Source organism: Salvelinus fontinalis, chromosome 12, assembly GCF_029448725.1.
Source record: "Salvelinus fontinalis isolate EN_2023a chromosome 12, ASM2944872v1, whole genome shotgun sequence".
Taxonomy (NCBI): Eukaryota; Metazoa; Chordata; class Actinopteri; order Salmoniformes; family Salmonidae; genus Salvelinus; species Salvelinus fontinalis.
The window spans coordinates 55,216,895-55,240,680 of record NC_074676.1 but is presented as its reverse complement, the minus strand read 5'-3'; the positions used below and the strand labels follow the sequence as shown (position 1 = coordinate 55,240,680).

At 47.7% G+C, this 23,786-nt stretch overlaps 1 protein-coding gene across 1 annotated transcript in view; it reads right to left on the bottom strand.

Moving 5' to 3' along the window:
• Positions 1–23,786, bottom strand: part of nme7 (NME/NM23 family member 7) — a 177,546-nt gene that overhangs the window by 148,748 nt on the left and 5,012 nt on the right. The window contains exons 2-3 of the mRNA XM_055941122.1: positions 18,314–18,415; positions 2,692–2,858 (exon numbers count right to left, since the gene is read on the bottom strand). Of these exons, the coding sequence (XP_055797097.1) occupies positions 2,692–2,858; positions 18,314–18,415 (269 nt within the window). The remainder of the gene's footprint in view (positions 1–2,691; positions 2,859–18,313; positions 18,416–23,786) is intronic.

The following is a 23,786-nucleotide window of genomic DNA, read 5'->3' as shown; positions in this document are numbered from 1 at the left end:
AGTTTGGATAGGAGGACTTCATGATTCACAGTATCAAAGGCCTTTTTCAGATCCAAACACACTGACTTCACCACCTATGTCCAGTTTAGATTTAAAGCACTCCAGAAAATAGCAACTGTCTCTTTCGTTAAAATGGTTCGTTCTGAATCCAAATTGCATTTGATGTATGGAGTTGCCCTGACTGAGGTGATCAGATCAGATGATCAGCCACCCACCTTTCAGCCACTTTTCATACCACTGGAGGAATGCTTTATAGGTCGGCCATTTTGCACCAGTGTCGGGTCACCAGATTTTAAAACGGGCATCACTGCAGCAGGCTTCCAAGCATTAGGGAAGAACCTCTATTTGATGGACATATTAACTAGATGTACAGGAATTCAGAATATTGGTTTATTATTATCCATGGGAGTGAGAACTGTGGTCTTGGTTGAAAATCTTTGAGCCAGTTCCCTGACAGAGTCAACAACAAAATGGTTAAAAATGTGGCGAGTCTTGAATTAGATTCCCTTTAACCTAGCAACACTGTTCCCTTACGGATAAAACAAGTGTGAGAAATGTCTTTACTAGATTCAAAACATGATGTCGTTTTATTGGGATTTGCAGCTGTTGTTAATCTAACGTCTGACGTGACGTTACTACAGCTAGAAAGAGAGCAGTTGAAGAGTTATTAAAACATCTACTGATCGGTAGACGCTATTCCTAATCCGTTTGGGGATTTGAAAAGCAGAGGAAGTAGGGGGGGGGATGATGTCATTTCCTCTATGTTGTTGGGGGAGTGGTCAAAAACGACAGATGTTTGGAAACAGTTGGGGGAAAAAATGTGGTAATGCTGTCACTAAAACAGCTGTATTGTTATACTGAACAAAAATATAAATGCAACAAGTTACAATTCATTAGGCCCTAATCTATGGATTTCACATGACTGGGCAAGGGTGCAGCCATGGGCCCCCCCCCCCCCCCCAGACGATGCCGCAGTTGAAGAAGCTGGATGTGGAGGTCCTGGGCTGGCGAGGTTATATGTCGTCTGCGGTGGTGAGGCCGGTCGGACGTACTGCCAAATACTCTAAAACGACAATGCCAATTGCATGCTCCCTCAAAACTTGAGACATCTGTGGCATTGTGTTGTCTGACAAAACTGCACATTTTAGAGTGGCCTTTTATTGTCCCCAGCAAAAGGTGCATCTGTGTAATGATCATGCTGTTTAATCAGCTTCTTCATATGCCACAGCTGTCAGGCGGATGGGTAATCTTGAAAACATAAAATGCTCACTAACAGGGATCTTAAATTTGTGCACAACATTTGAGAGAAATAAGCTTTTTGTGCATATGGAAAATTTCTGAAAACATGAAAACCTGCGGTTACGGACCCCCTACCTGTCCCAGACCTGCTGTTTTCAACTCTTAATGATCGGCTATGAAAAGCCAACTGACATTTATTCATGATTATTATTTGACCATGCTTGTCACTTATGAACATCTTGGCATAGTTCTGTTATAATCTCCACCCGGCACAGCCAGAAGAGGACTCCCCTCATAGCCTGGTTCCTCTCTAGGTTTCTTCCTAGGTTTTGGCCTTTCTAGGGAGTTTTTCCTAGCCACCGTGCTTCTACACCTGCATTGCTTGCTGTGTGGGGTTTTCGGCTGGGTTTCTGTACAGCACTTTGAGATATCAGCTGATGTAAGAAGGGCTATATAAAATAAACTTGATTTGATTGATTGATTTATTTCAGCTCATGAAACATGGGACCAACACTTTACATGTTGTGTTTATATTTTTGTTCAGTGTAAATCCGTAGTGGATATTTTGTTTCCGCAAACAGATTTGACTAGAAGAGAAGTAGAAGAAGATTTTATACTCTCTAACGTTTTGTCAAACTCTTTTGGCTAGTGCTCAAAACGGCAGTTGTTTGCAAAAAAATAAAAAGTTACAGAAAATGTTGTTGATGCTGTCACTAAAAAAAAGCGGTAACTTTTTAACAGAATATGATTTTGTTCAAAAGGCCAGATTTCAGTCGTAGATTAGTGAACGATATACCGTTTTGTCTGTTGTTCCAAAGTGGTCAAAGTAGCTGATTGGGTGTCAAAAGTTACATTGTTGCATTTACAGGGAACGGAATGTGACGATGTCACAATGAGGCCTTTTTTGAACTCTTCAGGAAATCTCATGTAAGCGGATGGAGGACAACAACAAAATATATCACTTCAAAAGTATAAAATATATATTTTTTTTAAGTTGCATACAAACAATATTCCGGATCCATCTGCACGTTTTAAAGTTTGAATGGCGTTTCTAGCTTAAACGGTGTAGGAGGAGGAGTGTTCCAGATAAGGAGAAGTATGTCGAAGACCTAGAACGGGGACGTTTGCTTTGCAAGTCGCATGAATTATGCTCAGCTCATCAGGCCCCTTGTCGACGTGAGGACTAAGGCAATCTTCTGCCTAATGGTAAGTCCGCCAGCGCATCAACCTCTAAACGTTATAATTATCTGTCCGTCTTCCCTACAGGATGTCAGAACAATGACAACTGCAGGCCCTGAGGTGGTGAGGTTAGAGGTCAACACGGTGTGTCGTCTGGTCTGTCAATCTATCAAGAGCACAATACAAATAGATGGAATGTTACACATCTTTCCCAGCCTTTAACAGTGTATTACCGCTTGTTCTACGGAGACGTTGCCACAGCAACGTACATACCTCTCTTTCTTGCTGCCGAGCTTGTTTCCTGTATACTGGTCTCCATAGCCAATCAGGTCGAGTTGACGGGAGAACACGTTCACACGGTTTCCAACAAACAGGTCCTCCTGGTGAAGCTCGTCGTATTTGGTCCGCCTCAGGAAGGTACGCTGGTTCTTCACATCAAACTGGAAAGAGAACAAAATAACATTTCTAGCAGGTCCAAATAAAAGTAACACAAGACCAGAGCATTTTGAGACCTGAGCATTTCGAGACCTGAGCATTTCGAGACCTGAGCATTCACTGAGGAAAAAAACAGATGACTTGTTTTATGCAGAGAGACATGAGCTGATATTTTCTTCAATAGAGTACCACAGTATGAGTCATTACACCCATAAAACCTAGTGGTCAAACAAGGAAATGGTTCCAATCGTTTTTCCACCATTAATTTTTCCCCATAGGGGATTTTAGAAACCCTTAAAATAAGGGCTGTGTTTCGTGTAGCTTTACCGTGGCGTGATGTTTTGATAACCGTGTAAATCTCTTGGACAAGGTGACTTTTATCAATATATTAGCCTGTATTTACCTCCCCCAAAATGAAATGCTAATTACCTGCTAATGTGGCGATCATAAAGAACTACAAATTCCATGATGATCTAAAAGAGACTGCCGAATTTGAGGCAAAGGTAAGAATCTCTGGATTAACTATCTAATGTTGTCTAAATTTAGTAATGAATAAATTGGCTACATTTATTTAAATTGACTATTCTGTGAACTGTCTTGTTTTAAATTGACACAATACCTGTTAGAAAAGGTGTCTGCTAGAGATGAGGTGCAGGATCAATACCTGTTAGAAAAGGTGACTGCTAGAGATGAGGTGCAGGATCAATACCTGTTAGAAAAGGTGTCAGCTAGAGATGAGGTGCAGGATCAATACCTGTTAGAAAAGGTGTCTGCTAGAGATGAGGTGCAGGATCAATACCTGCTAGAAAAGGTGTCTGCTAGAGATGAGGTGCAGGATCAATACCTGTTAGAAAAGGTGTCTGCTAGAGATGAGGTGCAGGATCAATACCTGTTAGAAAAGGTGTCTGCTAGAGATGAGGTGCAGGATCAATACCTGTTAGAAAAGGTGTCTGCTAGAGATGAGGTGCAGGATCAATACCTGTTAGAAAAGGTGTCAGCTAGAGATGAGGTGCAGGATCAATACCTGTTAGAAAAGGTGTCTGCTAGAGATGAGGTGCAGAATCAATACCTGTTAGCAAAGGTGTCTGCTAGAGATGAGGTGCAGGATCAATACCTGTTAGAAAAGGTGTCTGCTAGAGATGAGGTGCAGGATCAATACCTGTTAGAAAAGGTGTCTGCTAGAGATGAGGTGCAGGATCAATACCTGTTAGAAAAGGTGTCTGCTAGAGATGAGGTGCAGGATCAATACCTGTTAGAAAAGGTGTCTGCTAGAGATGAGGTGCAGGATCAATACCTGTTAGAAAAGGTGTCAGCTAGAGATGAGGTGCAGGATCAATACCTGTTAGAAAAGGTGTCAGCTAGAGATGAGGTGCAGGATCAATACCTGTTAGAAAAGGTGTCAGCTAGAGATGAGGTGCAGGATCAATACCTGTTAGAAAAGGTGTCAGCTAGAGATGAGGTGCAGGATCAATACCTGTTAGAAAAGGTGTCAGCTAGAGATGAGGTGCAGGATCAATACCTGTTAGAAAAGGTGTCAGCTAGAGATGAGGTGCAGGATCAATACCTGTTAGAAAAGGTGTCAGCTAGAGATGAGGTGCAGGATCAATACCTGTTAGAAAAGGTGTCAGCTAGAGATGAGGTGCAGGATCAATACCTGTTAGAAAAGGTGTCTGCTAGAGATGAGGTGCAGGATCAATACCTGTTAGAAAAGGTGTCTGCTAGAGATGAGGTGCAGGATCAATACCTGTTAGAAAAGGTGTCTGCTAGAGATGAGGTGCAGGATCAATACCTGTTAGAAAAGGTGTCTGCTAGAGATGAGGTGCAGGATCAATACCTGTTAGAAAAGGTGTCTGCTAGAGATGAGGTGCAGGATCAATACCTGTTAGAAAAGGTGTCTGCTAGAGATGACGTGCAGGATCAATACCTGTTAGAAAAGGTGTCTGCTAGAGATGAGGTGCAGGATCAATACCTGTTAGAAAAGGTGTCTGCTAGAGATGAGGTGCAGGATCAATACCTGTTAGAAAAGGTGTCTGCTAGAGATGAGGTGCAGGATCAATACCTGTTAGAAAAGGTGTCTGCTAGAGATGAGGTGCAGGATCAATACCTGTTAGAAAAGGTGTCTGCTAGAGATGAGGTGCAGGATCAATACCTGTTAGAAAAGGTGTCTGCTAGAGATGAGGTGCAGGATCAATACCTGTTAGCAAAGGTGTCTGCTAGAGATGAGGTGCAGGATCAATACCTGTTAGAAAAGGTGTCTGCTAGAGATGAGGTGCAGGATCAATACCTGTTAGAAAAGGTGTCTGCTAGAGATGAGGTGCAGGATCAATACCTGTTAGAAAAGGTGTCTGCTAGAGATGAGGTGCAGGATCAATACCTGTTAGAAAAGGTGTCTGCTAGAGATGAGGTGCAGGATCAATACCTGTTAGAAAAGGTGTCTGCTAGAGATGAGGTGCAGGATCAATACCTGTTAGAAAAGGTGTCTGCTAGAGATGAGGTGCAGGAGCTGGCTGGGATTTGCAGTCTGGCATAATGTCAGGGCTCTATTAACGGAGTAGAGCTGAATATACCTCCACTGTGGGGCTCTATTAACGGAGTAGAGCTGAATATACCTCCACTGTGGGGCTCTATTAACGGAGTAGAGCTGAATATACCTCCACCGTGGGGCTCTATTAACGGAGTAGAGCTGAATATACCTCCACCGTGGGGCTCTATTAACGGAGTAGAGCTGAATATACCTCCACCGTGGGGCTCTATTAACGGAGTAGAGCTGAATATACCTCCACCGTGGGGCTCTATTGTAGACATTATTGAGATACTAGTTTCCTCAGGAATCAAGATGGGGATATGACCTGGAAACAAAGTAGTTAAACATTAAACTAACAAGCACTTTGTATTTTACATGTTACAACACTGATGTTGAAGGGACAGGGGGTCTACATGTTGAAGGGACAACGTCAGGGGGTCTACATGTTGAAGGGACAACGTCAGGGGGTCTACATGTTGAAGGGACAACGTCAGGGGGTCTACATGTTGAAGGGACAACGTCAGGGGGTCTACATGTTGAAGGGACAACGTCAGGGGGTCTACATGTTGAAGGGACAACGTCAGGGGGTCTACATGTTGAAGGGACAACGTCAGGGAGTCTACATGTTGAAGGGACAACGTCAGGGGGTCTACATGTTGAAGGGACAACGTCAGGGGGTCTACATGTTGAAGGGACAACGTCAGGGAGTCTACATGTTGAAGGGACAACGTCAGGGAGTCTACATGTTGAAGGGACAACGTCAGGGAGTCTACATGTTGAAGGGACAACGTCAGGGAGTCTACATGTTGAAGGGACAACGTCAGGGGGTCTACATGTTGAAGGGACAACGTCAGGGGGTCTACATGTTGAAGGGACAACGTCAGGGGGTCTACATGTTGAAGGGACAACGTCAGGGGGTCTACATGTTGAAGGGACAACGTCAGGGGGTCTACATGTTGAAGGGACAACGTCAGGGGGTCTACATGTTGAAGGGACAACGTCAGGGCCTCTACATGTTACAACACTGATGTTGAAGGGACAACGTCAGGGGGTTTACATGTTGAAGGGACAACGTCAGGGGGTCTACATGTTGAAGGGACAACGTCAGGGGGTCTACATGTTGAAGGGACAACGTCAGGGCGTCTACATGTTGAAGGGACAACGTCAGGGGGTCTACATGTTGAAGGGACAACGTCAGGGGGTCTACATGTTGAAGGGACAACGTCAGGGGGTCTACATGTTGAAGGGACAACGTCAGGGGGTCTACATGTTGAAGGGACAACGTCAGGGGGTCTACATGTTGAAGGGACAACGTCAGGGCGTCGACATGTTGAAGGGACAACGTCAGGGGGTCGACATGTTGAAGGGACAACGTCAGGGGGTCTACATGTTGAAGGGACAACGTCAGGGGGTCTACATGTTGAAGGGACAACGTCAGGGGGTCTACATGTTGAAGGGACAACGTCAGGGGGTCTACATGTTGAAGGGACAACGTCAGGGGGTCTACATGTTGAAGGGACAACGTCAGGGGGTCTACATGTTGAAGGGACAACGTCAGGGGGTCTACATGTTGAAGGGACAACGTCAGGGGGTCTACATGTTGAAGGGACAACGTCAGGGGGTCTACATGTTGAAGGGACAACGTCAGGGGGTCTACATGTTGAAGGGACAACGTCAGGGAGTCTACATGTTGAAGGGACAACGTCAGGGGGTCTACATGTTGAAGGGACAACGTCAGGGGGTCTACATGTTGAAGGGACAACGTCAGGGGGTCTACATGTTGAAGGGACAACGTCAGGGGGTCTACATGTTGAAGGGACAACGTCAGGGGGTCTACATGTTGAAGGGACAACGTCAGGGGGTCTACATGTTGAAGGGACAACGTCAGGGGGTCTACATGTTGAAGGGACAACGTCAGGGGGTCTACATGTTGAAGGGACAACGTCAGGGTGTCTACATGTTGAAGGGACAACGTCAGGGGGTCTACATGTTGAAGGGACAACGTCAGGGGGTCTACATGTTGAAGGGACAACGTCAGGGGGTCTACATGTTGAAGGGACAACGTCAGGGGGTCTACATGTTGAAGGGACAACGTCAGGGGGTCTACGTGTTGAAGGGACAACGTCAGGGTGTTTACATGTTGAAGGGACAACGTCAGGGGGTCTACATGTTACAACACTGATGTTGAAGGGACAACGTCAGGGGGTCTACATGTTGAAGGGACAACGTCAGGGGGTCTACATGTTGAAGGGACAACGTCAGGGGGTCTACATGTTGAAGGGACAACGTCAGGGGGTCTACATGTTGAAGGGACAACGTCAGGGGGTCTACATGTTGAAGGGACAACGTCAGGGGGTCTACATGTTGAAGGGACAACGTCAGGGAGTCTACATGTTGAAGGGACAACGTCAGGGGGTCTACATGTTGAAGGGACAACGTCAGGGGGTCTACATGTTGAAGGGACAACGTCAGGGGGTCTACATGTTGAAGGGACAACGTCAGGGAGTCTACATGTTGAAGGGACAACGTCAGGGGGTCTACATGTTGAAGGGACAACGTCAGGGGGTCTACATGTTGAAGGGACAACGTCAGGGGGTCTACATGTTGAAGGGACAACGTCAGGGCGTCTACATGTTGAAGGGACAACGTCAGGGGGTCTACATGTTGAAGGGACAACGTCAGGGGGTCTACATGTTGAAGGGACAACGTCAGGGGGTCAACATGTTACAACACTGATGTTTAAGGGACAACGTCAGGGGGTCTACATGTTGAAGGGACAACGTCAGGGGGTCTACATGTTGAAGGGACAACGTCAGGGGGTCTAGATGTTGAAGGGACAACGTCAGGGCGTCTACATGTTGAAGGGACAACGTCAGGGGGTCTACATGTTGAAGGGACAACGTCAGGGGGTCTACATGTTGAAGGGACAACGTCAGGGGGTCTACATGTTACAACACTGATGTTGAAGGGACAACGTCAGGGGGTCTACATGTTGAAGGGACAACGTCAGGGGGTCCCTGTTACGTTACAGCCTTAATCTTAAATGAATTAAATGTTTTCCTCATCAATCTACACACAATACCCCATAATGACAAAGCAACAAAAAAAATCTAATGTATTACAAATAAAAAACAGAAATACCATTTACGTAAGTATTCAGACCCTTTGCTACGAGACTCAGAATTGAGCTCTGGTGCATCCTGTTTCCATTGATCATCCTTGAGATGTTTCTATAACTTGATTGGAGTCCACCTGTGGTGAATTCAATTGATTGAACATGATTTGGAATTTGCTTTTTGTGAGTATGGAACATTTCTGGGATCTTCTATTTCAGTTCATGCAACAGGGGACTCAACACTTTACATGTTGCGTTTATATTTTTGTTCAGTATATTTATTAAGTAACATCAGGGTATGCAAGACACAGATTCTACATCGTACAAGCCTCAAGCTCAGACAGAGGACAATATGTAAGATTGAAAAGGGAGAGTAGATCTAAAGAAACTTTTGGTCCTCAAAACATCCTCTGATATCAGCATCCTCCCCTCACTCAGCCCCTGGCCTGTCTACACCACAGGACCGTGTGATTATATCAGCATCCAACACACACTCAGCCCCTGGCCTGTCTACACCACAGGACCGTGTGATTAGTATCAGCATCCTCCCCTCACTCAGCCCCTGGCCTGTCTACACCACAGGACCGTGTGATTATATCAGCATCCTCCCCTCACTCAGCCCCTGGCCTGTCTACACCACAGGACCGTGTGATTAGTATCAGCATCCTCCCCTCACTCAGCCCCTGGCCTGTCTACACCACAGGACCGTGTGATTAGTATCAGCATCCTCCCCTCACTCAGCCCCTGGCCTGTCTACACCACAGGACCGTGTGATTATATCAGCATCCTCCCCTCACTCAGCCCCTGGCCTGTCTACACCACAGGACCGTGTGATTATATCAGCATCCAACACACACTCAGCCCCTGGCCTGTCTACACCACAGGACCGTGTGATTATATCAGCATCCTCCCCACACTCAGCCCCTGGCCTGTCTACACCACAGGACCGTGTGATTATATCAGCATCCTCCCCTCACTCAGCCCCTGGCCTGTCTACACCACAGGACCGTGTGATTATATCAGCATCCAACACACACTCAGCCCCTGGCCTGTCTACACCACAGGACCGTGTGATTATATCAGCATCCTCCCCACACTCAGCCCCTGGCCTGTCTACACCACAGGACCGTGTGATTAGTATCAGCATCCTCCCCACACTCAGCCCCTGGCCTGTCTACACCACAGGACCGTGTGATTATATCAGCATCCAACACACACTCAGCCCCTGGCCTGTCTACACCACAGGACCGTGTGATTAGTATCAGCATCCTCCCCTCACTCAGCCCCTGGCCTGTCTACACCACAGGACCGTGTGATTATATCAGCATCCAACACACACTCAGCCCCTGGCCTGTCTACACCACAGGACCGTGTGATTATATCAGCATCCTCCCCTCACTCAGCCCCTGGCCTGTCTACACCACAGGACCGTGTGATTATATCAGCATCCAACACACACTCAGCCCCTGGCCTGTCTACACCACAGGACCGTGTGATTATATCAGCATCCTCCCCTCACTCAGCCCCTGGCCTGTCTACACCACAGGACCGTGTGATTATATCAGCATCCTCCCCTCACTCAGCCCCTGGCCTGTCTACACCACAGGACCGTGTGATTATATCAGCATCCTCCCCTCACTCAGCCCCTGGCCTGTCTACACCACAGGACCGTGTGATTATATCAGCATCCAACACACACTCAGCCCCTGGCCTGTCTACACCACAGGACCGTGTGATTATATCAGCATCCAACACACACTCAGCCCCTGGCCTGTCTACACCACAGGACCGTGTGATTATATCAGCATCCAACACACACTCAGCCCCTGGCCTGTCTACACCACAGGACCGTGTGATTAGTATCAGCATCCTCCCCACACTCAGCCCCTGGCCTGTCTACACCACAGGACCGTGTGATTATATCAGCATCCTCCCCACACTCAGCCCCTGGCCTGTCTACACCACAGGACCGTGTGATTATATCAGCATCCTCCCCTCACTCAGCCCCTGGCCTGTCTACACCACAGGACCGTGTGATTATATCAGCATCCAACACACACTCAGCCCCTGGCCTGTCTACACCACAGGACCGTGTGATTATATCAGCATCCTCCCCTCACTCAGCCCCTGGCCTGTCTACACCACAGGACCGTGTGATTAGTATCAGCATCCTCCCCTCACTCAGCCCCTGGCCTGTCTACACCACAGGACCGTGTGATTATATCAGCATCCAACACACACTCAGCCCCTGGCCTGTCTACACCACAGGACCGTGTGATTATATCAGCATCCTCCCCACACTCAGCCCCTGGCCTGTCTACACCACAGGACCGTGTGATTATATCAGCATCCTCCCCTCACTCAGCCCCTGGCCTGTCTACACCACAGGACCGTGTGATTATATCAGCATCCTCCCCTCACTCAGCCCCTGGCCTGTCTACACCACAGGACCGTGTGATTATATCAGCATCCAACACACACTCAGCCCCTGGCCTGTCTACACCACAGGACCGTGTGATTATATCAGCATCCTCCCCTCACTCAGCCCCTGGCCTGTCTACACCACAGGACCGTGTGATTAGTATCAGCATCCTCCCCTCACTCAGCCCCTGGCCTGTCTACACCACAGGACCGTGTGATTATATCAGCATCCTCCCCTCACTCAGCCCCTGGCCTGTCTACACAACAGGACCGTGTGATTATATCAGCATCCAACACACACTCAGCCCCTGGCCTGTCTACACCACAGGACCGTGTGATTATATCAGCATCCTCCCCTCACTCAGCCCCTGGCCTGTCTACACCACAGGACCGTGTGATTATATCAGCATCCTCCCCTCACTCAGCCCCTGGCATGTCTACACCACAGGACCGTGTGATTATATCAGCATCCTCCCCTCACTCAGCCCCTGGCCTGTCTACACCACAGGACCGTGTGATTATATCAACATCCTCCCCTCACTCAGCCCCTGGCCTGTCTACACCACAGGACCGTGTGATTAGTATCAGCATCCTCCCCTCACTCAGCCCCTGGCCTGTCTACACCACAGGACCGTGTGATTATATCAGCATCCTCCCCTCACTCAGCCCCTGGCCTGTCTACACCACAGGACTGTGTGATTATATCAGCATCCTCCCCTCACTCAGCCCCTGGCCTGTCTACACCACAGGACCGTGTGATTATATCAGCATCCTCCCCTCACTCAGCCCCTGGCCTGTCTACACCACAGGACTGTGTGATTATATCAGCATCCAACACACACTCAGCCCCTGGCCTGTCTACACCACAGGACCGTGTGATTATATCAGCATCCTCCCCACACTCAGCCCCTGGCCTGTCTACACCACAGGACCGTGTGATTATATCAGCATCCAACACACACTCAGCCCCTGGCCTGTCTACACCACAGGACCGTGTGATTATATCAGCATCCAACACACACTCAGCCCCTGGCCTGTCTACACCACAGGACCGTGTGATTATATCAGCATCCTCCCCTCACTCAGCCCCTGGCCTGTCTACACCACAGGACCGTGTGATTATATCAGCATCCTCCCCTCACTCAGCCCCTGGCCTGTCTACACCACAGGACCGTGTGATTATATCAGCATCCTCCCCTCACTCAGCCCCTGGCCTGTCTACACCACAGGACCGTGTGATTATATCAGCATCCTCCCCTCACTCAGCCCCTGGCCTGTCTACACCACAGGACCGTGTGATTATATCAGCATCCTCCCCTCACTCAGCCCCTGGCCTGTCTACACCACAGGACCGTGTGATTATATCAGCATCCTCCCCTCACTCAGCCCCTGGCCTGTCTACACCACAGGACCGTGTGATTATATCAGCATCCAACACACACTCAGCCCCTGGCCTGTCTACACCACAGGACCGTGTGATTATATCAGCATCCTCCCCTCACTCAGCCCCTGGCCTGTCTACACCACAGGACCGTGTGATTATATCAGCATCCAACACACACTCAGCCCCTGGCCTGTCTACACCACAGGACCGTGTGATTATATCAGCATCCAACACACACTCAGCCCCTGGCCTGTCTACACCACAGGACCGTGTGATTAGTATCAGCATCCTCCCCTCACTCAGCCCCTGGCCTGTCTACACCACAGGACTGTGTGATTATATCAGCATCCAACACACACTCAGCCCCTGGCCTGTCTACACCACAGGACCGTGTGATTATATCAGCATCCTCCCCTCACTCAGCCCCTGGCCTGTCTACACCACAGGACCGTGTGATTATATCAGCATCCTCCCCTCACTCAGCCCCTGGCCTGTCTACACCACAGGACCGTGTGATTATATCAGCATCCTCCCCTCACTCAGCCCCTGGCCTGTCTACACCACAGGACCGTGTGATTATATCAGCATCCTCCCCTCACTCAGCCCCTGGCCTGTCTACACCACAGGACCGTGTGATTATATCAGCATCCTCCCCTCACTCAGCCCCTGGCCTGTCTACACCACAGGACCGTGTGATTATATCAGCATCCTCCCCTCACTCAGCCCCTGGCCTGTCTACACCACAGGACTGTGTGATTATATCAGCATCCAACACACACTCAGCCCCTGGCCTGTCTACACCACAGGACCGTGTGATTATATCAGCATCCAACACACACTCAGCCCCTGGCCTGTCTACACCACAGGACCGTGTGATTATATCAGCATCCTCCCCTCACTCAGCCCCTGGCCTGTCTACACCACAGGACCGTGTGATTAGTATCAGCATCCTCCCCTCACTCAGCCCCTGGCCTGTCTACACCACAGGACCGTGTGATTATATCAGCATCCTCCCCTCACTCAGCCCCTGGCCTGTCTACACCACAGGACCGTGTGATTATATCAGCATCCTCCCCTCACTCAGCCCCTGGCCTGTCTACACCACAGGACCGTGTGATTATATCAGCATCCAACACACACTCAGCCCCTGGCCTGTCTACACCACAGGACCGTGTGATTATATCAGCATCCAACACACACTCAGCCCCTGGCCTGTCTACACCACAGGACCGTGTGATTATATCAGCATCCAACACACACTCAGCCCCTGGCCTGTCTACACCACAGGACCGTGTGATTATATCAGCATCCAACACACACTCAGCCCCTGGCCTGTCTACACCACAGGACCGTGTGATTATATCAGCATCCTCCCCTCACTCAGCCCCTGGCCTGTCTACACCACAGGACCGTGTGATTATATCAGCATCCAACACACACTCAGCCCCTGGCCTGTCTACACCACAGGACCGTGTGATTATATCAGCATCCAACACACACTCAGCCCCTGGCCTGTCTACACCACAGGACCGTGTGATTATATCAGCATCCTCCCCTCACTCAGCCCCTGGCCTGTCTACACCACAGGACCGTGTGATTATATCAGCATCCAACACACACTCAGCCCCTGGCCTGTCTACACCACAGGACCGTGTGATTATATCAGCATCCTCCCCTCACTCAGCCCCTGGCCTGTCTACACCACAGGACCGTGTGATTATATCAGCATCCTCCCCTCACTCAGCCCCTGGCCTGTCTACACCACAGGACCGTGTGATTAGTATCAGCATCCAACACACACTCAGCCCCTGGCCTGTCTACACCACAGGACCGTGTGATTATATCAGCATCCTCCCCTCACTCAGCCCCTGGCCTGTCTACACCACAGGACCGTGTGATTATATCAGCATCCTCCCCTCACTCAGCCCCTGGCCTGTCTACACCACAGGACCGTGTGATTATATCAGCATCCAACACACACTCAGCCCCTGGCCTGTCTACACCACAGGACCGTGTGATTAGTATCAGCATCCTCCCCTCACTCAGCCCCTGGCCTGTCTACACCACAGGACCGTGTGATTATATCAGCATCCTCCCCTCACTCAGCCCCTGGCCTGTCTACACCACAGGACCGTGTGATTATATCAGCATCCTCCCCTCACTCAGCCCCTGGCCTGTCTACACCACAGGACCGTGTGATTATATCAGCATCCAACACACACTCAGCCCCTGGCCTGTCTACACCACAGGACCGTGTGATTATATCAGCATCCAACACACACTCAGCCCCTGGCCTGTCTACACCACAGGACCGTGTGATTAGTATCAGCATCCTCCCCACACTCAGCCCCTGGCCTGTCTACACCACAGGACTGTGTGATTATATCAGCATCCAACACACACTCAGCCCCTGGCCTGTCTACACCACAGGACCGTGTGATTAGTATCAGCATCCTCCCCACACTCAGCCCCTGGCCTGTCTACACCACAGGACCGTGTGATTATATCAGCATCCAACACACACTCAGCCCCTGGCCTGTCTACACCACAGGACCGTGTGATTATATCAGCATCCAACACACACTCAGCCCCTGGCCTGTCTACACCACAGGACCGTGTGATTAGTATCAGCATCCTCCCCACACTCAGCCCCTGGCCTGTCTACACCACAGGACCGTGTGATTATATCAGCATCCAACACACACTCAGCCCCTGGCCTGTCTACACCACAGGACCGTGTGATTAGTATCAGCATCCTCCCCTCACTCAGCCCCTGGCCTGTCTACACCACAGGACCGTGTGATTATATCAGCATCCTCCCCTCACTCAGCCCCTGGCCTGTCTACACCACAGGACCGTGTGATTATATCAGCATCCTCCCCTCACTCAGCCCCTGGCCTGTCTACACCACAGGACCGTGTGATTATATCAGCATCCAACACACACTCAGCCCCTGGCCTGTCTACACCACAGGACCGTGTGATTATATCAGCATCCAACACACACTCAGCCCCTGGCCTGTCTACACCACAGGACTGTGTGATTATATCAGCATCCTCCCCTCACTCAGCCCCTGGCCTGTCTACACCACAGGACCGTGTGATTATATCAGCATCCAACACACACTCAGCCCCTGGCCTGTCTACACCACAGGACCGTGTGATTATATCAGCATCCTCCCCTCACTCAGCCCCTGGCCTGTCTACACCACAGGACCGTGTGATTATATCAGCATCCAACACACACTCAGCCCCTGGCCTGTCTACACCACAGGACCGTGTGATTAGTATCAGCATCCTCCCCACACTCAGCCCCTGGCCTGTCTACACCACAGGACTGTGTGATTATATCAGCATCCAACACACACTCAGCCCCTGGCCTGTCTACACCACAGGACCGTGTGATTAGTATCAGCATCCTCCCCACACTCAGCCCCTGGCCTGTCTACACCACAGGACCGTGTGATTATATCAGCATCCAACACACACTCAGCCCCTGGCCTGTCTACACCACAGGACCGTGTGATTATATCAGCATCCAACACACACTCAGCCCCTGGCCTGTCTACACCACAGGACCGTGTGATTAGTATCAGCATCCTCCCCACACTCAGCCCCTGGCCTGTCTACACCACAGGACTGTGTGATTATATCAGCATCCAACACACACTCAGCCCCTGGCCTGTCTACACCACAGGACCGTGTGATTAGTATCAGCATCCTCCCCTCACTCAGCCCCTGGCCTGTCTACACCACAGGACCGTGTGATTAGTATCAGCATCCTCCCCTCACTCAGCCCCTGGCCTGTCTACACCACAGGACCGTGTGATTATATCAGCATCCTCCCCTCACTCAGCCCCTGGCCTGTCTACACCACAGGACCGTGTGATTATATCAGCATCCTCCCCTCACTCAGCCCCTGGCCTGTCTACACCACAGGACCGTGTGATTATATCAGCATCCTCCCCTCACTCAGCCCCTGGCCTGTCTACACCACAGGACCGTGTGATTATATCAGCATCCTCCCCTCACTCAGCCCCTGGCCTGTCTACACCACAGGACCGTGTGATTATATCAGCATCCAACACACACTCAGCCCCTGGCCTGTCTACACCACAGGACCGTGTGATTAGTATCAGCATCCTCCCCTCACTCAGCCCCTGGCCTGTCTACACCACAGGACCGTGTGATTATATCAGCATCCAACACACACTCAGCCCCTGGCCTGTCTACACCACAGGACCGTGTGATTATATCAGCATCCTCCCCTCACTCAGCCCCTGGCCTGTCTACACCACAGGACCGTGTGATTATATCAGCATCCTCCCCTCACTCAGCCCCTGGCCTGTCTACACCACAGGACCGTGTGATTATATCAGCATCCAACACACACTCAGCCCCTGGCCTGTCTACACCACAGGACCGTGTGATTATATCAGCATCCAACACACACTCAGCCCCTGGCCTGTCTACACCACAGGACCGTGTGATTATATCAGCATCCTCCCCTCACTCAGCCCCTGGCCTGTCTACACCACAGGACCGTGTGATTATATCAGCATCCAACACACACTCAGCCCCTGGCCTGTCTACACCACAGGACCGTGTGATTATATCAGCATCCTCCCCTCACTCAGCCCCTGGCCTGTCTACACCACAGGACCGTGTGATTATATCAGCATCCAACACACACTCAGCCCCTGGCCTGTCTACACCACAGGACCGTGTGATTATATCAGCATCCAACACACACTCAGCCCCTGGCCTGTCTACACCACAGGACCGTGTGATTAGTATCAGCATCCTCCCCACACTCAGCCCCTGGCCTGTCTACACCACAGGACTGTGTGATTATATCAGCATCCAACACACACTCAGCCCCTGGCCTGTCTACACCACAGGACCGTGTGATTAGTATCAGCATCCTCCCCACACTCAGCCCCTGACCTGTCTACACCACAGGACCGTGTGATTATATCAGCATCCAACACACACTCAGCCCCTGGCCTGTCTACACCACAGGACCGTGTGATTATATCAGCATCCAACACACACTCAGCCCCTGGCCTGTCTACACCACAGGACCGTGTGATTAGTATCAGCATCCTCCCCACACTCAGCCCCTGGCCTGTCTACACCACAGGACCGTGTGATTATATCAGCATCCAACACACACTCAGCCCCTGGCCTGTCTACACCACAGGACCGTGTGATTAGTATCAGCATCCTCCCCTCACTCAGCCCCTGGCCTGTCTACACCACAGGACCGTGTGATTATATCAGCATCCTCCCCTCACTCAGCCCCTGGCCTGTCTACACCACAGGACCGTGTGATTATATCAGCATCCAACACACACTCAGCCCCTGGCCTGTCTACACCACAGGACCGTGTGATTATATCAGCATCCAACACACACTCAGCCCCTGGCCTGTCTACACCACAGGACCGTGTGATTATATCAGCATCCTCCCCTCACTCAGCCCCTGGCATGTCTACACCACAGGACCGTGTGATTATATCAGCATCCTCCCCTCACTCAGCCCCTGGCCTGTCTACACCACAGGACCGTGTGATTATATCAGCATCCTCCCCTCACTCAGCCCCTGGCCTGTCTACACCACAGGACCGTGTGATTATATCAGCATCCTCCCCACACTCAGCCCCTGGCCTGTCTACACCACAGGACCGTGTGATTATATCAGCATCCTCCCCTCACTCAGCCCCTGGCCTGTCTACACCACAGGACCGTGTGATTAGTATCAGCATCCTCCCCTCACTCAGCCCCTGGCCTGTCTACACCACAGGACCGTGTGATTATATCAGCATCCAACACACACTCAGCCCCTGGCCTGTCTACACCACAGGACCGTGTGATTAGTATCAGCATCCTCCCCTCACTCAGCCCCTGGCCTGTCTACACCACAGGACCGTGTGATTAGTATCAGCATCCTCCCCTCACTCAGCCCCTGGCCTGTCTACACCACAGGACTGTGTGATTACCTGGCCTAATGCTTACCATCTCCACAGAGCCATCTTTGGGGTAGAACAGCAGCTGGTAGCGGCGCAGGAGAGCAGCACTGGGGTCATACCACTCTGCCAGGAAGGCAAAACGCTCCTCCTGAAGACAGGACAACAGTGAGAAGCAGAGGGATGTCAGACATTGACCGAACACAGTGACCTAACACAGGTTAACTTGACCCTAGTGAGTTGATCTAACGCAGGTTAACTTGACCCTAGTGAGTTGATCTAACACAGGTTAACTTGACCCTAGTGAGTTGATCTAACACAGGTTAACTTGACCCTAGTGAGTTGATCTAACGGAGGTTAACTTGACCCTAGTGAGTTGATCTAACACAGGTTAACTTGACCCTAGTGAGTTGATCTAACACAGGTTAACTTGACCCTAGTGAGTTGATCTAACACAGGTTAACTTGACCCTAGTGAGTTGATCTAACGCAGGTTAACTTGACCCTAGTGAGTTGATCTAACACAGGTTAACTTGACCCGAGTGAGTTGATCTAACACAGGTTAACTTGACCCTAGTGAGTTGACCTAACACAGGTTAACTTGACCCTAGTGAGTTGACCTAACGGAGGTTAAGGATGCAGGTTACCAGGATGTAACAAGGTACAAGTGTTGTGTTCAAGACCACGTAAAGCGAGACCGATTCAAGACCAAGACCGGAGGGGAGTGGGGGAGGGGGGCAGAGACCGAGTCAAGACCGAGACGGGGACAAGGGGTCCAAGACAAGACCAAGACTAGAAAAATACCAAGTATTTTTACCAAGAGTCCAATTCAAAAATACCAAGTCCAATTCAAGATCAAGATTGTAATTTGGTCAAATCAGCACCATAAGAGTTCTAAATGTCCAGTATTTCTGGGTTCATATTTCAGAACAATATCTGGGTTCTTTAGACATTACGAATAGTGAAATAATGCATTCTGGGGGAAAATAGAGACACTGGGCCTTCTACACCTTCAGAGAAGGGCGAAGGATTTATACAATAATGATCATAATAATATTATATGATAATTAACTATTATTTTCAATTGTGTTCTGATTTAATCTTGTCAGCTTTTGTTGGAAAGGAAAGGGTTAACACAGAAGAGGGGGAAAAAAAGATCCAATCAGGATTTTTCTTCGCTGGTCTCTGGGCAGATAAACCGAGCTAGCTAAGTCAGCCATTGGCTAGGCCATCAGAAGCTAGATAAAGGCATCTGCCATTCAACTGAATTAGGGCAACATTTTGGAGTGACAGTGGAATCAACCAATCACATTTTGACTTAAATGGGTGGGACCGGCTGGTTTGCAGCAGATGTTATCAAAGAGGATGTTGTTGCTAATTTGTTAACGTCTCCCTTTTCAAGAATAACTTTCAACAGGAAGTTCAGTTTACAATGAGCATCATCTGGTGAATGGAACTGTGTTTTTTTACTGCAGTGCTGCTGTTAACCATCTCTTTGAAAATAACTTGTGTGTGAAACATTGTTTCGTTTAAAGTGGAACAGACAGCATTTTAGCAACATGTAGAAAGAAAAAATGCACAGATTTGATCTAAAATCAACAACAATGCTTTAACCCATCGATCTGATTGGCCTGTCAGGGCCTGGCTCCCCAGTAGGGTGGGTCAGTGTTTCCTCTGCGTTCATTTAGATCTGGCGCTGCGCCACGGCAGAATCATTGACCGCCACACCAAAAGAAACCTCCTATTTCTACCAAACATAGTATCAATAAAATTCTGTGAAGCACATTCACTTGTCTTGGTAAATAGATCATCTGTCTGGGTTCAACACAGTTCTGAAGGTTAACATCAATTACATCTATAATATTGCTGCCACAATTGTAACGGCAATTAGCTTACCAATATCCACATGTATGTTGACGATAGGAACATGGTTAACTAACGTTACTAATCTAGCAAGTTAGCTAGCTAGTTGGTTTGGAATTGTATCAAGTGCAAGCAAGATAGCTAGATTTATCTGTCTTCCATTTGATTTATTTTTTCTCCAGAGGAAAAGCAGCGAAAGAGAAAGGGGGAGCAGGGACAAGTGTCAGGTAATGTTAACTTAGCTGGCTAATGTCAAATCTGCCTGTGTTAAATGAAACTTTACTTAGTTCGCTAACTCTTTAAAAAGCTTAAGCTATAATTTTTTTAAACAAGTGTATGGTTTACTTTCCTAGACAGAGAAGAGGCAGAATCCCGGTAGTGAGGTAGGGATGCATGAGTGACAGAATGGAGCAGAGGAGAGAGCCATGAGGGGAGCTGTAAGGAGAAAAGGAGAGAGGAAAGGAGAGAGCCAGGAAGGGAGATGAAGGAGAAGAAAGATGAGTAGATAAAAGGAGAGAGGAGAGGAGAGAGGAGAGGAGTAGATAAAAGGAGAGAGGAGAGGAGAGAGGAGAGCAGAGTGGAACAGAGGAAAGGAGAGAGGAGAGGAACAGAGGAAAGGACAGAGGTACAGAGGAAAGGAGAGAGGAGAGGAACAGAGGAAAGGACAGAGGTACAGAGGAAAGGAGAGAGGAGAGGAACAGAGGAAAGGACAGAGGTACAGAGGAAAGGAGAGAGGAGAGGAACAGAGGAAAGGACAGAGGTACAGAGGAAAGGAGAGAGGAGAGGAACAGAGGAAAGGACAGAGGTACAGAGGAAAGGAGAGAGGAGAGGAACAGAGGAAAGGACAGAGGTACAGAGGAAAGGAGAGAGGAGAGGAACAGAGGAAAGGACAGAGGTACAGAGGAAAGGAGAGAGGAGAGGAACAGAGGAAAGGACAGAGGTACAGAGGAAAGGAGAGAGGAGAGGAACAGAGGAAAGGACAGAGGTACAGAGGAAAGGAGAGAGGAGAGGAACAGAGGAAAGGACAGAGGTACAGAGGAAAGGAGAGAGGAGAGGAACAGAGGAAAGGACAGAGGTACAAAGGAAAGGAGAGAGGAGAGGAACAGAGGAAAGGACAGAGGTACAGAGGAAAGGAGAGAGGAGAGGAACAGAGGAAAGGACAGAGGTACAGAGGAAAGGAGAGAGGAGAGGAACAGAGGAAAGGACAGAGGTACAGAGGAAAGGAGAGAGGAGAGGAACAGAGGAAAGGACAGAGGTACAGAGGAAAGGAGAGAGGAGAGGAACAGAGGAAAGGACAGAGGTACAGAGGAAAGGACAGAGGTACAGAGGAAAGGACAGAGGTACAGAGGAAAGGACAGAGGTACAGAGGAAAGGACAGAGGTACAGAGGAAAGGAGAGAGGAGAGGAACAGAGGAAAGGACAGAGGTACAGAGGAAAGGAGAGAGGAGAGGAACAGAGGAAAGGACAGAGGTACAGAGGAAAGGAGAGAGGAGAGGACAGAGGTACAGAGGAAAGGACAGAGGTACAGAGGAAAGGACAGAGGTACAGAGGAAAGGAGAGAGGAGAGGACAGAGGTACAGAGGAAAGGACAGAGGTACAGAGGAAAGGAGAGAGGAGAGGACAGAGGTACAGAGGAAAGGAGAGAGGAGAGGACAGAGGTACAGAGGAAAGGAGAGAGGAACAGAGGAAAGGACAGGGTGAGCACAACTGGCAATCCGGATTATTATTATTATTTAACCAGGTATTTATATATATAACCCTAACCCTTTATTTAACCAGGTATTTATATATATAACCCTAACCCTTTATTTAACCAGGTATTTATATATATAACCCTAACCCTTTATTTAACCAGGTATTTATATATATAACCCTAACCCTTTATTTAACCAGGTATTTATATATATAACCCTAACCCTTTATTTAACCAGGTATTTATATATATAACCCTAACCCTTTATTTAACCAGGTATTTATATATATAATCCTAACCCTTTATTTAACCAGGTATTTATATATATATAACCCTAACCCTTTATTTAACCAGGTATTAATATATATAACCCTAACCCTTTATTTAACCAGGTATTTATATATATATAACCCTAACCCTTTATTTAACCAGGTATTTATATATATAACCCTAACCCTTTATTTAACCAGGTATTTATATATATAACCCTAACCCTTTATTTAACCAGGTATTTATATATATATAACCCTAACCCTTTATTTAACCAGGTATTTATATATATAACCCTAACCCTTTATTTAACCAGGTATTTATATATATAACCCTAACCCTTTATTTAACCAGGTATTTATATATATATATATATATATATATATATATAACCCTAACCCTTTATTTAACCAGGTATTTATATATATAACCCTAACCCTTTATTTAACCAGGTATTTATATATATAACCCTAACCCTTTATTTAACCAGGTATTTATATATATATATATAACCCTAACCCTTTATTTAACCAGGTATTTATATATATAACCCTAACCCTTTATTTAACCAGGTATTTATATATATAACCCTAACCCTTTATTTAACCAGGTATTTATATATATATATATATATAACCCTAACCCTTTATTTAACCAGGTACTTATATATATAACCCTAACCCTTTATTTAACCAGGTATTTATATATATAACCCTAACCCTTTATTTAACCAGGTATTAATATATATAACCCTAACCCTTTATTTAACCAGGTATTAATATATATAACCCTAACCCTTTATTTAACCAGGTATTTATATTTATAACCCTAACCCTTTATTTAACCAGGTATTAATATATATAACCCTAACCCTTTATTTAACCAGGTATTTATATATATAACCCTAACCCTTTATTTAACCAGGTATTTATATATATAACCCTAACCCTTTATTTAACCAGGTATTTATATATATATAACCCTAACCCTTTATTTAACCAGGTATTTATATATATATATATATATAACCCTAACCCTTTATTTAACCAGGTATTTATATATATAACCCTAACCCTTTATTTAACCAGGTATTTATATATATAACCCTAACCCTTTATTTAACCAGGTATTAATATATATAACCCTAACCCTTTATTTAACCAGGTATTAATATATATAACCCTAACCCTTTATTTAACCAGGTATTTATATTTATAACCCTAACCCTTTATTTAACCAGGTATTAATATATATAACCCTAACCCTTTATTTAACCAGGTATTTATATATATAACCCTAACCCTTTATTTAACCAGGTATTTATATATATAACCCTAACCCTTTATTTAACCAGGTATTAATATATATAACCCTAACCCTTTATTTAACCAGGTGGGCCAGTTGAGAACAAGTTCTCATTTACAACTGCGACCTGGCCAAGTTAACGCAAAGTAGTGCGACACAAACAATAACCCAGAGTTACACATGGGATAAACAAACGTACAGTCAATAACACAATAGAAAATCTATGTACAGTGTGTGCAAATGAAGTAAGGAGGTATGGCAATAAATAGACCATAGTGGCGAAGTAATTACAATTTAACAATTAACACTGGAGTGATAGATGAGCAGATGATGATGTGCAAGTAGAGATACTGGTGTGGGGGGTATTGTGATGTCATTATGGGGTATTGTGA